The sequence below is a fragment of the Paramacrobiotus metropolitanus genome, unplaced genomic scaffold (assembly GCF_019649055.1).
Source record: "Paramacrobiotus metropolitanus isolate TYO unplaced genomic scaffold, Prichtersi_v1.0 Parri_scaffold0000005, whole genome shotgun sequence".
NCBI lineage: Eukaryota > Metazoa > Tardigrada > Eutardigrada > Parachela > Macrobiotidae > Paramacrobiotus > Paramacrobiotus metropolitanus.
In genome coordinates this window covers 3104812-3118380 of record NW_026570225.1, presented here as the reverse complement: position 1 = coordinate 3118380, position 13569 = coordinate 3104812, and the positions used below count along the sequence as shown (strand labels likewise).

General features: G+C 41.3%; 4 protein-coding genes across 10 annotated transcripts; 2 read left to right on the top strand and 2 right to left on the bottom strand.

The window, feature by feature from the left end:
- The first annotated feature begins 2 nt into the window (after positions 1–2).
- Positions 3–2645, top strand: LOC129580956 (RNA 3'-terminal phosphate cyclase-like). Of its 5 annotated transcripts, none has more exons than XM_055471732.1 (7): positions 3–206; positions 396–494; positions 567–889; positions 957–1050; positions 1267–1622; positions 1919–2072; positions 2211–2645. In XM_055471732.1, exons 2-7 carry the CDS (start codon positions 438–440, stop codon positions 2397–2399), a joined length of 1173 nt encoding a protein of 390 aa, XP_055327707.1. In that variant the 5' UTR covers positions 3–206; positions 396–437; the 3' UTR covers positions 2400–2645. The 5 variants fall into 5 exon arrangements, with proteins under 5 accessions (XP_055327707.1, XP_055327706.1, XP_055327708.1 ...); XM_055471731.1 differs by having other exon boundaries at positions 200–339; XM_055471733.1 differs by lacking the exon at positions 3–206 and having other exon boundaries at positions 221–494; positions 567–667; positions 746–889.
- On the bottom strand, positions 2471–4761 carry LOC129580957 (uncharacterized). 2 transcript variants are annotated; one of them, XM_055471735.1, is made up of 6 exons: positions 4389–4761; positions 3886–3955; positions 3698–3775; positions 3248–3413; positions 3080–3168; positions 2471–2799 (listed from the first exon to the last, which is right to left on the bottom strand). In XM_055471735.1, the coding sequence occupies exons 1-6, from the start codon at positions 4431–4433 to the stop codon at positions 2624–2626; spliced, it is 624 nt and encodes a 207-aa protein (XP_055327710.1). In that variant the 5' UTR covers positions 4434–4761; the 3' UTR covers positions 2471–2623. The 2 variants fall into 2 exon arrangements, with proteins under 2 accessions (XP_055327710.1, XP_055327711.1); XM_055471736.1 differs by lacking the exon at positions 3698–3775.
- Positions 4762–5747: 986 nt separating this feature from the next.
- On the top strand, positions 5748–9231 carry LOC129581135 (TRPL translocation defect protein 14-like). Of its 2 annotated transcripts, none has more exons than XM_055472032.1 (12): positions 5748–6051; positions 6505–6610; positions 6697–6734; positions 6794–6922; positions 7037–7131; positions 7247–7351; positions 7411–7488; positions 7565–7660; positions 7722–7821; positions 7964–8064; positions 8142–8257; positions 8513–9231. In XM_055472032.1, the coding sequence occupies exons 1-12, from the start codon at positions 5814–5816 to the stop codon at positions 8892–8894; spliced, it is 1584 nt and encodes a 527-aa protein (XP_055328007.1). In that variant the 5' UTR covers positions 5748–5813; the 3' UTR covers positions 8895–9231. The 2 variants fall into 2 exon arrangements, with proteins under 2 accessions (XP_055328007.1, XP_055328009.1); XM_055472034.1 differs by lacking the exon at positions 5748–6051 and adding an exon at positions 6091–6379.
- Positions 9232–10118: 887 nt separating this feature from the next.
- Positions 10119–13483, bottom strand: LOC129580897 (uncharacterized). The gene is made up of 7 exons (XM_055471653.1): positions 12816–13483; positions 12574–12713; positions 12476–12503; positions 12313–12411; positions 11896–12086; positions 10384–10580; positions 10119–10266 (listed from the first exon to the last, which is right to left on the bottom strand). The coding sequence occupies exons 1-7, from the start codon at positions 12865–12867 to the stop codon at positions 10119–10121; spliced, it is 855 nt and encodes a 284-aa protein (XP_055327628.1). The 5' UTR covers positions 12868–13483.
- Positions 13484–13569: the final 86 nt, after the last annotated feature.

Below are 13569 nucleotides of genomic sequence, written 5' to 3'. Positions count from 1 at the left end.
TATTCTGATCCAAATTTGCCCCTATATGTGCCGTTCCCGTGGTAGATGCCGTGGTTGATGAGGCTGCAGAACCGGAAAAAATGACCATTCTCGCTTCACCACGCAGAACAAAAAGGGATTCAAACGCTCAAGCTGAACGCTCACGCATTCTCGTAGGGGATGCAGTTACAGGTTACTGCCACTGTTATCACCATTCACCATTATGAGTAAGCAAGTTTTTTATCGTTTTGAGTCTTAAGAACGTTTTGCTTTTACATCGTTCTGAGTTTTGGTTTGAAATCAGAAAAAAGCAAACTGACATTTCCTGGTAGTCAGTCGCATGGGTTGTTGGATAAATACGTGAGCAATCTGAAGAAAGTTATTGTGAGCATCAGTTGAACTGCTTATCTGGTTAGGCTTATTTTGTTTCCCAAACCGAAATCGGGGAATATCTGAATATGGAAGGTGGCAGCGGTGACTGGGGCTTTGATATCGATGGATCTGTTTTGGAAGGAGTAGGTGGAGTTTAGTCACTCTACTTTCATCACGCTAAACACGGTACGAGGGGTGGCCTTGCGAATTTCCAGGGTGGACAGATTCTGCGGATTGCTGTGGCTCTCAGCGCTCTTCTGCAGAAAACTCTGCGTGTTCATAGAATTCGCGCTGGGCGAAAAACTCCTGGATTAAGGTACAGAGTAGCGAAATGCTCTTCTGGCAGGAAACCGCAGAATTCTGGAATTGTTGGAACGTGTGGCGTGTTTTGCAGCAATCAGCACCTGCGTGGCCTGGAGCTCGTGCAGCGCATGTGCAATGGCAGTCTGCGCGGAGGCCAGCTGCAGTCGGAAGAAATTTCGTTTTCACCGGGAAAGCTGACCAGCGGGGAATTCATTGCCGATGCCGCCACGGCGGGGTAGGAACATCGTAAAAGTGATTTTAATGTTAGAAATGCGACAGTGCATGTGTGCTTCGCTGTACAGGAGTGTGTGTCTGCTGCTGCAGATTGCGTTGCCTTGTGCGCTCTTCGCCAACGGCGCCACTGTTCTTCGGCTGAGAGGAGGAACGAATGCCGATGTGAGTTTGCCTTTTTGTCGTAAATCGGAATTTTTTGACATTTTCATAGGCCTGGCTTTTTTAAATATATTTTAAAACGATGGATGCAAAGTGAAGCTATGTTCCAGTGAGCCGGAATTTCGCGTTACCGATTGTATATTTTCTAATCATTTTTAATAGTTTTCGCCTTTATATTGTTTACGTGTTGATGAGGCAGCCAATTTTTGTGGCCAACAGTTTGCTCCGCCAGTGGATTATGTGGAGAAAGTACTTCTTCCCATTTTAACCCGATTCGGTATCCAAGCCGAGATGAATATTTTGCGCCGGGGATATTATCCGAAAGGTGGCGGGGAGATCATCGTGAAAGTGAATCCCGTTGCGGAGTTGTCGGCTGTACGGCTGCTGGAGCGCGGCACGGTGTCGGCCGTGAGTATTTTTTCCTACGTCGCTGGACAACTTCCTGTGCATGTCAGCGAAGAATGTGCCAATCATGCTGAGATGCTGTTAAGTAAGCAGCTTCCTGGACTAAAGATCAATAAGATCATTAAGAAAGAGACGACGGCCAGCGCTGTGGGTACCGGAAGTGGCGCATTGTGAGTCAATTGCCGTGTTGCGGGCTTGTGTCTAGCGAATGAAACCGATTATCATCCAATCGATTTTATAGAATAATCGTGGGTGATTAATTTTGGCTTGGCTTTCGATTAGTTTAGTAATGTTACACTCAGCTGGTGACAGTCAATTACGTGTAACTGGTAGTTAATGAAGTTACTGGGACTTTAGGATTTCTGGGGTAAAAAATTTTGCTTTTTCTGGCATGACATTTCCGACATCCTGAGAAATGTTTCATATCTGCTGATTTTGAGTTTTCAGATGATTCTGTGTTTTTCAGTGTTTGGGCTGAAACATCAACAGGTTGCGTAGTTGCCGGCTCCTCAAATGGATCTCGAACAAAGCACAGCAAGGAAGTTGCGGTTGAGGCTGCTAATATGGTTATTACCGCTGTCTCATCGAATGTCTGTGTGGATGAGCACTTGCAAGATCAGGTTGGTTATGAACTTATGCGCGTCTCGAACTTAATCAGTTATAACATTGGTTAGCTGCTTTTTACATTAGTTTAAATTAGTACGAATTCGCTGATTTAAACAATTTTAAACTCAGTAAAACTTGTTTTATATTATCAGTTAATCATCTTTATGGCGCTGGCAAAGGGATATTCAGAAATTTTAACGGGTCCGCTGACGCTGCACACCCAAACTGCAATTTTCGTATGCGAAAAAATGCTGGGAGTGCAGTTCCGCTTGAATGCGATGGAGAATGGGAATCAAGTGATCGGCTGTGAAGGAGTGGGTTTCCGCAGTGTGTCTGCATGATTTCAGATATGGTTTGAACTTTGAACACAAGGCGATGTGCATTTGATCCGGTCTGCTCATTTCGTGATAATTTTCTTCGTTCCAGAGCCTGCTTGGTCGCTCAATATTGTTTTCGGTTTATTGTAGTGGTTATTTAATAGTATTTTATTTGACGGGAAGAATGATTATTTCGGTCATGTTTTGCTTAGTATTAAACCGGTTTCTAATGTTGGGAAAGTTTAGAGTTAAAAATAAATTCGCATCCGATTTCTAATGCGTTTTCTGCAGACCGGGCATAGCATAACCAGATCGGAACAGGGTGTACAGGTTTTGATGTGTCCGCAAGGTATGAATGCCATTTCCGCCGGCTCTTCCATGCAGATGATGCAATCTTTTGCTTTGTCGCAAATGTCAGACGTCGCTGCAAAGATGCCAAAACCGATTACTTGTACCGATCACGTTTCTTGTCTTCCGATCAATTCGGAAGTATTTACATATGTAGGCATACGCGCTGTCGCGAACGGTACTGCCGGCACGGTAAATTTACAGCCATACAGAGAAGCACAAAAATTATTGTAAATTAAACCGGATTAATATTTTATTTTTGATTGTTCAAGTTATGTGTGAGCTATGTGGCCACCACTGTAATGTGAATGAGTGGATACTGGATAGTGGATACGTACTGTTATGAACTAGCTTACCTTCGAAATTTTCATACGTTTGTTGTTCGGCATTCACCATCGTAGCACTCGTAGTTTCGTTCTCGGGAACATGTTGAAAATCGTCCGAACTGTTGCAGAGAACTCATGTTTTTCAAGATTGAAGCGATATTGAATAGATTTGAAAAGTAAGTGTTTACTAAGTTCTACCTGTAAGACAAGTCCAGTATCAGTTGCAAAAGGGATTCAATTGTCAGCTCTTGTAGCGGATTGTTTTCTCGCATTTCCAGTTCGACTAGTGCGTTGAGGATTTGGTCGCTGTTGAAACCCATGCTTTGCACTTCACGTATCACTGAAGATGTTTTAAGATTCCCTCCTTGAACGGAGGAATAAAATTAGCAAGTAAAAAATAACAGTTTAGTTCTTATGGGTAGTGCTTAGCTTACATGCAATACCAGTGCTAAAACCGGACATCAGGCAGATATGATGCCATAATTTAATCAAATTGTTATTAGGACAACGCGAAAACTTACAAGTATAATGTGGGGTTAAACATACAGTAAAAAGGGACCTCAAAAAGGGTAACTGCATCATTTAAAGAGCTATCCCTTTGTTTGGGGAAGAAAGCATTTGGTCTATGTAAATTTATAACACGCATACTGGAGGCGGTTTCCTTTTGTGCGCAAGCTAGCGATTCATTAGATATTCGATCGGCAGTTGAGCTGGTAGCCGCGGTATCTAATCACAAAGCGCATTATTTAGTTACAGTTGCTATGAGTTGTGGACTGTACAATACAAGCGCCAAAATGTAGAAGGTGAAAACAAAAAATCTTTAATTGCTTAATTACCTTCTTGTGGATTGCTTTGTAAAAAGACAAACGCTTTCGCAAGCTTGTCCTTTTTTGGACGTCGTAGTATCTGAAATGAAAGTATTTTTGTTTGGCTATGGCATCTCATTACTCACAATTTGTCCGTGTCTTAGTTAAGAGCAAAAAAATATATCGTTTCCTTAAGAATTTGTACATTGTTCTGAAAATTAATTTGCGGTGTCGCACAGAACAGGTTTTTACTCGCGATAGCTTTTTACCGTGTAGGTGTCGTGAACCAGCTCCTTTTCAATAACAATCTCGCTTTACAATATCAATTGAAACCATATACGTATAGTTTAAATACTGTAACTATAGGTATAAGTATTGCTGACAATGTAAATTGTGTTGTAAAGTACAAACTACAAAGTATATACATGTAATTGCGCAGTACATATGTACTGTATCAGTACAATAAAACCACCTTCCCAAATAGCATACTTACTCGAATCTACCTGTATATAAAGCGCAAAGACATTCAATACCTGGGAAACTATTGTCACTTCCTCTGTGTCCATCGATATCGCCATCGTCGAAGGACAAACTTTCTTATACAATATGTACAAAGTATTAGATCTAATTTTCCACCTTTTTAGACATAAGTTTCAGATTTGTAGGCTCTGGTATAAAATGTATTATTGGTTCCTATACGACCAACAAAAATTTATTGTGCGTCCAGGAAAGTTGCATTTGCAGCATCATAAACAATGTCCATTTGGTCGGCGAGAGGCGTGGATCCGATCATCCCATCAAAATACATAGATAGATACTGAAAGTGATGTTGTAGGACAATGTACTGTATAAAAAAATAAGTTTAAGGGTGGTCCACACGTGCCAAAAAACAGAATGTACCGTGTACGTTATCCCAGCACACATAAGCTGATTTTTATAAGAATATTAATGTTTTAGAATTTTTTAGAATCACCTACAGGCATCTTTCTGCGTCGCTATAATGAATAAGCATCTCACGGGATACACGTACCTTGTCAAGAATCATGTATATAATCAGTAACTGGTCAGCAGTTTTTTAAGGTGATCTATTAATAGTTATACTTCTGATTCATCTTGTTCATTGGACGTTTCAGGTACAATTTACCGTCTGCACATTTTATACCGGAACACATTGTGGCACGTCTTTAAAATTTTTTCTATAATTAAATATAGTAGTCTTTTAATTTTGGGCTTTTACCCAAGTCATGCAATACGCAGTGCGCACTAAATACTTTGTGAAATTTAAACAATATACTCGAGTCGCTGATGAAATTACGGGATGTAATGGTTTCCCAATCATGGTGACCTTTTGTTCGCGGTTGCTTCCTTTCTCCCTCGATAACTGCTCCCTTCTAACTAAATACAATCTTCCAGAATGAAATTTGGCAATAATAATAATTTATATCGTATGTCCGCAAGCATATATATTTATTTTGATTGAGTACCATGTCGAAATACTGTAATCGACATCTTCATCAAGAGTGCAAATACTTACAGATAGACGTATATAGCAAAGAATTTATAACCATGCTACTGGATATGAGCAAAATTTTACTCACAATCAGTTGGTCGATCAGAAGTTTTGAACCTTATTAGTTATTACTGTTACGTATTTAATATACTCAGATATGACTAATAACCGTTACGTATAAACGTTTATGCAATCATTGAGAAATCAGAAAATTGATTTGTGAGCCTGTGAACGCTCCCATTTTTACGACAAAAACATATGAGTGGTGAGACTTCCGGTCTACAGAACTGTTCGGTGCAACCCATGTGAAGCACCACAGTGACCACACTGTGACTACAGATTTGTTGTCACTCTCACCGTGTTTCCGTTCATTTGGTCGTACCGCTAACGGTTAAAGAATGGTATTTTCACTATTTTAATACGAGGTTTTTCGAATTTTGTTGTTCGGATGCACTGCATATTGCCGCACATTAGTGTACTCAATTTAGAATTTTGGAGTAGAAGTGGTGTAACGGCTGGTATCTCGGTTTGTGAGCCGATCTTCCCTTGTGTAGCTTATTCGCTCTCGATTCTTGAAATGTCGACCGATAACAGCAGCACACAGGCGAACTCTGCCGCGGAATTACCTTCAAAAATCATGCAGTCGATCGAAGGTCGCAAAGTTCATTTGGTCGTTCTTACCGGGGGTAAGTGCGCGCTGTGACAGTAATCGGTGTGAAATTTGGTGTAATCGGAATCAGATGTGCGCGATATGATAAACGGGGACGAATATTATTTTTTACTGTGAAAGCGAACGGGTTCGACTTGCGCGCGGGTACGAACGCTGCAGCTGCGCTCGACTGTCGGGTCTTCGAAAACGTTGTTACATTATTGACGAAACCAGTCTTCTAACTCTTCGATATGGCGAAAGTCGATGATGGGACTTAGTTTTGATCACTTCCTGATGGCTCATAGAATCACCTTTGCAATTTGTTTGCTACATTTCCAAAATGTTCGAGTACAGTTTGTTGTTCGGTCCGTACACTTACGGCTGCTGAAAAGTTGAAGTTCCGGATATACTTTATCTCAGCTATATAATATGCGAGAACGAAACGTATATTTATTATGCTACTATATAAATTTTCGACGTTATTTTACAGGACCCTGTGCGGGTAAAACTACGGGACAAGCCAGTCTGTCGTCGTTTTTTGAGAATCTCGGATGGAAGGTTTACAGAGTACCGGAAGCCGCCAACACGCTGCTCAGGTAACGAAACAGTTTTTCTGCCGAAATTATAGTCAAACAAGGTGTGATTAATTCATACGTGATTAAGTCATGATTGTATTTTATAGTGGAGGGGTACGATTTTCCGAGCTGAGTCCACACGACTGTATGCGGCAGTTATTTTCACCGCTTCGGGAGCGGAATTAACATGCCGAAATGTCGTAGGTCACGTGTTTCAAGAAAACCTCCTGAAAACGATGATGCAAATTGAGCAGACATACATGGCGCTGGCGGAAACGTGTGCCAAGAATTGCTTAATTATCTGCGATCGCGGCACGATGGATGCTTCTGCCTGTACGTCGGTTGTGTTGTGCTAATAGGAAAGAATTAGATCTGATTTGACTTGCGTGAACTGTTTTGTAAATGGTTGCATTTAATAACTGCTATTGTATGTGTGATTTGGATTAGATCTGGAACCGGCAGCATGGGAAAAGATTATGAAACAGAACAATTTGAATGCTGTGGATATCCGAGATAACCGCTACAATCAAGTTATTCATCTGGTACGTATACCAGCGTTTGATTTGCCGCTGGTTGTTTGGGCATCGTTTGTGTGTTTTCGTGATTCGTAATCTGTTTTTTTTGAAAAGTTTTTGGATCATTTATTTTTATGTGTAGGTGACAGCTGCGAACGGTGCAGAAACATTTTACACTTTGGCGAATCACACTTGCCGCAGTGAAGGTGTCAATTTGGCTCGAGAACTAGATGAAAAAGTGATGAAGGTATGGAAAAACCTTACAAACAATCCACGGGTTGTTGTTATAAAATCTGGTTTGCTTAGGCTTGGATCGGTCATCCTTATCTAGAAGTTATGGACAACACAACAACATTTGACATGAAGATGCGACGCCTTGTTCAAGTAAGCCTGGGCGTAATGAGTATTCTCGTTGTTTTAGGGTTAGCGAATTATTTGTGTTGATTTTTTTATTTACTAGTCTGTTTGCGCTCGTCTTGGACTCGATACCGGTGATCGTTTGTTGCCAAACAGTCGGAAAAGAAAGTTTCTCGTTCGTGAGATGCAGGCTGATTCGGTAGCATTTTATCTGTCTTGGATGCAAGTTTTTGCCTCATTTGTAGCCCAGAAACTTTCAGGCTTTCCATGAGTTCCAAGATTTTGTTGTGGAACACGATTATCTGATTACCGCATCGCATGAATTCGAACAGGCGCGGCTCCGTAAACGAGGACAAAATAGTAAGTCAGTTTTTGATGATTATTTTGTTACTGGGTATTCTACCATTCAGTGTTGAGGAATTGGAGTTTGGTTGGTAGTAAATAATAGTAAATGTAATTTCCGGATGCTCACGGATCACTAATACTGTATTTTGCCTTACAGATCACTGGCAGTACCTACACACCGTTCGTCGGTTGGTTACAACTGGTGATAAACACGAACATATCGAGCAGCGCACTCAACTTACGGAGCGTGATTATTTTGTACGCAGCGTATAGTTACACATTTTGACATTTACATTTACGTTTTGTCGCTTTTTGTTTATCCTTGGTGTACGCAGATGCTCCTTGCTCAACGTGATCCCTCCCATTATCGATTGTACAAGAAGCGACGCTGTTTCCTATGGAATAATCAATATTTCCAGCTTGATATATATACCGAAAAGAATCCTAGCAAGTACGTGAGTATGCGTTGCATGCTAGCTGTGCAGTGCAGTTCTCGCCTGGGGATGCCGTAATTGAACGATACTCTGTCTATTGTTGCATTTGTCGACGTACGAATTTTATTGTAAATACTGTGATCTGAAATTGCTCAATTATTGTTGGAAGAACGTAGGCGAAACACCCGAGCATTTACAGTACTGTACTGAGCTTGGTCTTGATTTACTGATACGTGCGCCATAACGAATCTCGTAAATTTTAATGACTGCAGGATTCGCGGCTTAAAAATTCTGGAAACGTACACCGCCCGAACGGAGGCGATCCCACTGCCCGAATTTTTGGACATCGAAGCGGAAATCACAGCCGATAAAACTTACTCGATGTACAATTTGTCTCGGAAAGAAATTGTGGACCCGAATATCATTCATGCTAATCGCCATGAAAAATCGAAATCTCCCCTTCACTTCAGCAAAATAGAAGTCCAACCGGAACGCAGTATCAGTGTCAGTGAGCCGATCAATGGACATCGGGATAGTATTGCAGCGGAAAAGCACCGCGCGCATTCTGTTGTGGAAAACGGAGTGGTGCAGGCTCAGGCGCATGCAGATTTGTTGAAAAACCCTTCGATGACTGAAGCCTCGAAGGTTTTGTAAATCAGATCGCTACAATATTTATATTGCCGTGTAGTCTTATGGTGCTAATGTAATGGCTGCTCCATCAGCAATATGTGCCTGCTGGCTCGGTACATTACATACCCGATGTCCTTCTAGTTCCGTTCCTTGTAGCAGCTTTATTATTTGATCATCATGCAATGTTACTAGAGAACTGTTTGATTGCTACTAGTTTTAGCAGCATAGTAATATACTTACTACCTCCCGGCGACCTGCAAAGTGTTACCTGGTCTTTTTCTAGTATCGGGTTCCTGTGAATCTAAAACATACGAAATTGTCGCTGTCGTAGATACAGATTATTGAAGTTCGAGATTTTGGATGCGGTTAGAAGTTGTGTACTAGTCATAAGTTGCACTCATAACTGGGTTACCACTTGCAGCTGTATCGAAATAAATAATTTCGCAGTTTACACTTTACGTCGTAGAATAAAGGATATGAAATGATCTATTCCCTTTTGATTTCACGAAAGAGAACGACGTACTATTGAAAGTTTGTGACTGGTAATCACCAATCAGGCATCATCAGGAGCCGCAAAAATAATCCGGCAAACAGACTTTACATAACCACTGAAACAGACTTCTGTATAGAAAATGTCTATAAAAATATTCCGTACTGGTACAAGTTGTACAACGCATCAGAAATATACAGCATCAAAAATATTGCGCATTACAGATCCAAAAAAGATGATCACACGGCTACCAATAACAATAATTACAACAATTCTTCCACTTTTAACACCAATATCTAATCACGAGACGCGGCGTACGCGCAAAAATTTTTGCAAGGTTACAGAATAATTTCGGAAGATTTGCCACAATACGATTTGTCTTTCAAGGAAGAGTTGACGGTGACTGTTCGACTCGTACCCGCTTGAAAAATGGAGACAGTGTGAGATTTTTTGTCCGTCTTTTCTGCAAAGAGAAGTCCTAATTAGGCTTCCGTTAACGGCCAATCAGACTTCAATTTACCAATCCCAAACAACCGCCAGCCGTTGAACTAGCGTTTTCCACTACAGTGAAATCTCTCTTATACGTACACCCTCCATACAGAAAGCACATAATCAAATCACAACATTATTACCCAAGCGCAATATGTACTACATCCCAACTTACGCGGTCAGATTGCGGTGTGCTCTGACTTCTAGCTATCCCATTTGGTGCAGCACTTGACTGTTGGCTGTGGGTAACATCAACTTCAGAAGATATTCTAAATTCTGCTGCCGGCGAAGATAATGGGGAACATGCCCCTCCCTTGGATCGTTCCCGCAACCAGACACTCAACTGCGGCATGCGAAGGTCGGCCGTGCATACCGATCGCTCGCGTTTCCGAAGTTTCGGCGTACGCTGCTCCAAACCTACAGACATGATCCTGTACCGCCATATCGTTGAACATTCTTCACCACTGATAACAAAGGTAGCATGAATCTAACAGCGGTAGAAATTCTCAATAACAATAAAACATGAATGAATACCCCCTCAAATCAATTCGCGCAGTTCCGATGACCTCACTGGGTCGGCATCGGTCAAGATAGGGCTCCGCGTGCCAAACAATAACATCTTCAGCTGTGGTCGCCAACTGATATGGGTCCACAGAATTAAAAGCAACTCCCGAAATTTCTTCTTTTGTATGGCCAATCAGATTAACCGGAGCAGCATTTGGTTGTTTCACCTATCAGTTAAAGCATACTCGTATTGGAAATGTAAAAGACAAAGAACAAAGTTATGGTTTGGATTAGCTACAGCCGTCATATTTCGAGCGCAACAGGTAGATTCGACGGTCCATTGCATAAATCGATTGGTCACCTTGAAAATATACCCTTTTCCATCCAAGGATCCACACCCAAGAAATTCGTCATCCGCACTGAGAGAGCATTTGACATAAAATGACGAAACTGAAGCTCCGAAGTATTGTGCGACTGGCTTGGGATCCATAGAAGGCCCAATGTTAAACTGGTATATCACATTGTCCCTTGATGAGGCAAAAGCGATGTTCGAGTGGAATCCATGCATAAAGATGTAAACGGTAAGCCACTATCCATGTGAATAGACATGACTGAATCTGTTTTCCCGCTGTTCAAACGACGCAAATCCCACAGCCTAATTGAGCTAGAGTAAAAAGAATATTAATGTTAGCGAAAGGGTAACAGGGCAATGGATTCGGTTTCCACACAATAGTATTGTGGTTTATTGTCCGCAATCCAAAATACCCAGTCCTACCTATCTGCAGTGCCAGCGGTCCAGAATGCGTAAGACGTTTGGAACATAATATCGGTAATGCTGGTTCTATGGTTTTTCGATTCTTTTGGCAATGCAGTGTAAACCTCACGTAGTTTGTCAATGTTGATAGATACATTCGGCATGGATACTCTGTACGCTCGTCGGAACAGCGCAGGCTGCCGAGGCGTCCACTGGGAATGAGCGTTCACCAAGTATCCCACTGGATAATGGCTACCATCTAAACGTACGTTCATCGACATCAGCTCCAAAATGACTTATAAAAACGACAAAATCGTACTATGCAGTCCGGATCGCAAATCGAAAAACATAACGTGCCCGTCACGTCCACCGGAAGCAAAAACATCTAAATAAAAAAAGGCAAGTGTTGGCACTGGTGAAAAACCTAAACGACAAGTAATTATCCCTACAAGATTTTACGTTTATTTATTCGAATTGATATCCAGTGGAAGTAACAAGAACGTTTCAAAAACTTCGTAAATCGACGACATCTATATTTCACTGGTAATGTCACTAATTCAAATAGTAAAAATTACAAAATGAACATTAAAACGAATGGCATCTAACAATGAATGCCAGCGGAACGTACCATCAGCCGATTCCACTTGTGTTTTGCCTTCTTATTTAAAACACTAAAGAATTTTAACAATCGAAAAGCAAATACCAAAAACACCTCAATAAAGCAGAATAATGCTGACTGCATCCGCAATCGACGAAATCGCAGTTAAAGTTTCAAAATAACAACGTACTGTTCTGTGAATCTTTTGCCAACTTAAGCACTTCACGTTCTGATGATGTCCCAGGAAAGTGCCAACAACCGACTGCGTACTGAAATCGACCAAAGCGCATCCCATATCGCCAGAAGCTGTGATAAACTGCAAACTAGGATCCTCTGGACGGAACTTGGCGTCGAAGATGGCGTGGTTGTGGATTCGCAATGCTAGAAATCGATTATCAATTAAGAAATCACTTAAACTTGGTTGTTTCGTTAAGCATGCCCTGGAGAAGTCAGGGTCAAATCCATACGAATCAACCAACACAAAAAAACTGAACAAATTCCATTAGCTGGCTCAGAGCTGCACTGCACTCATGGCACAGCGTACGTCTCGTCAAGTGCAGGGTTACTCTACAGTACTGTTTTAATTTGAAGAATATCGTCAACATACTAGCGAGACTTTTATGTTTCGAAGACTCGGTTCCCGTGTCCAGGAAATAAATCATCCCTTCTTCGTCCGCCACGAGGAGCTTATGTGGATGATTGTAGTCTAATAAAGAAACTAAAATTTCAACATATGTTAAAACAGCAGCAACAGGTGACGCATTTCTCACGGTTAGCGAAGGTGAGCACTGTCGGATCCTGAAACAGAAGAATTAAAATTCCTTACAAATTTGAAAAGAATAAACCACTTAACATGGAGCAGACTCACAATAGCAACATTATGCTCCTCCGAGATAGTTTGAAAGCGGTCCCTTTCGAAGGCAACTGCATCACTGTACAGATCGAACTTCAAGTCCACAAATGGCTCTGTTCGCTTTGGCAACACCTGAGGAAGCGCCGATCCTATTCCTGTACCGGAAAACGTTTATTGTTAATTCAGAATTTTGCACAGACCGTGTCGACCACAAATCACAATGAGTATCACAGGCACCCATGTAACAATCAGCTTACCCTTTCGGGCTTCCCAGTAAGCCAATGGCGATCTGTTTTTCCAGCCATCCATTTTCAATACCAGACCAGAACAAATAATGTAATTATAATCCAAAAAGTCTTTAAATAATCGTAGGGATTGGGCAGTTTTTAGCAGCCTGCAGTTCAACAAAACCTAATCAACGAGCAATCCATACTCGTACACTCCATCAGTGTCGTACGGTTTTCATGCTTGTTTTTAGACTCCAGCCAACACAAAGTTACTGTAAAGAGATCGCAATTTTATATCGAAATTTAGGAACTCACAATAACTTCCAAAAGTTCTTCTACACGCCGTATCTTAACATGAAAAAAATGGGTAAACCATCGACGGCCCGGTTTTTGGATCAATGTTGTGAAGAGAGCACAGGCTGCACAGCGAACAGAGTAGACCGCGTGCGATGACAAAGTGCTGCTTGTGGCAAAATTCAAAATGCACCATTAATTGGATTTACGCCCATTTTTTTACTGGAATTTTCAATATTTTTAAGTTAAGCAGTTTGACATGGTAAAGGTGCTGTGCGACTGAAAAAAGGCAGTAGCAATATGCATGGAGAAACATAAATTCAAAGATTGTTATTCGTAACTGCTAGACAACGGGAGTACGGCACGACGACACAGTAGATTTGGAATTTCAGACACTCTCGGCATCTCCCGAAGATGAAAATGAAAATTCAAAATTCGGTTTTGGAATTTTCAGAAGATGACAGGTTCAGCCAAAATGCTTAGCCTGGCA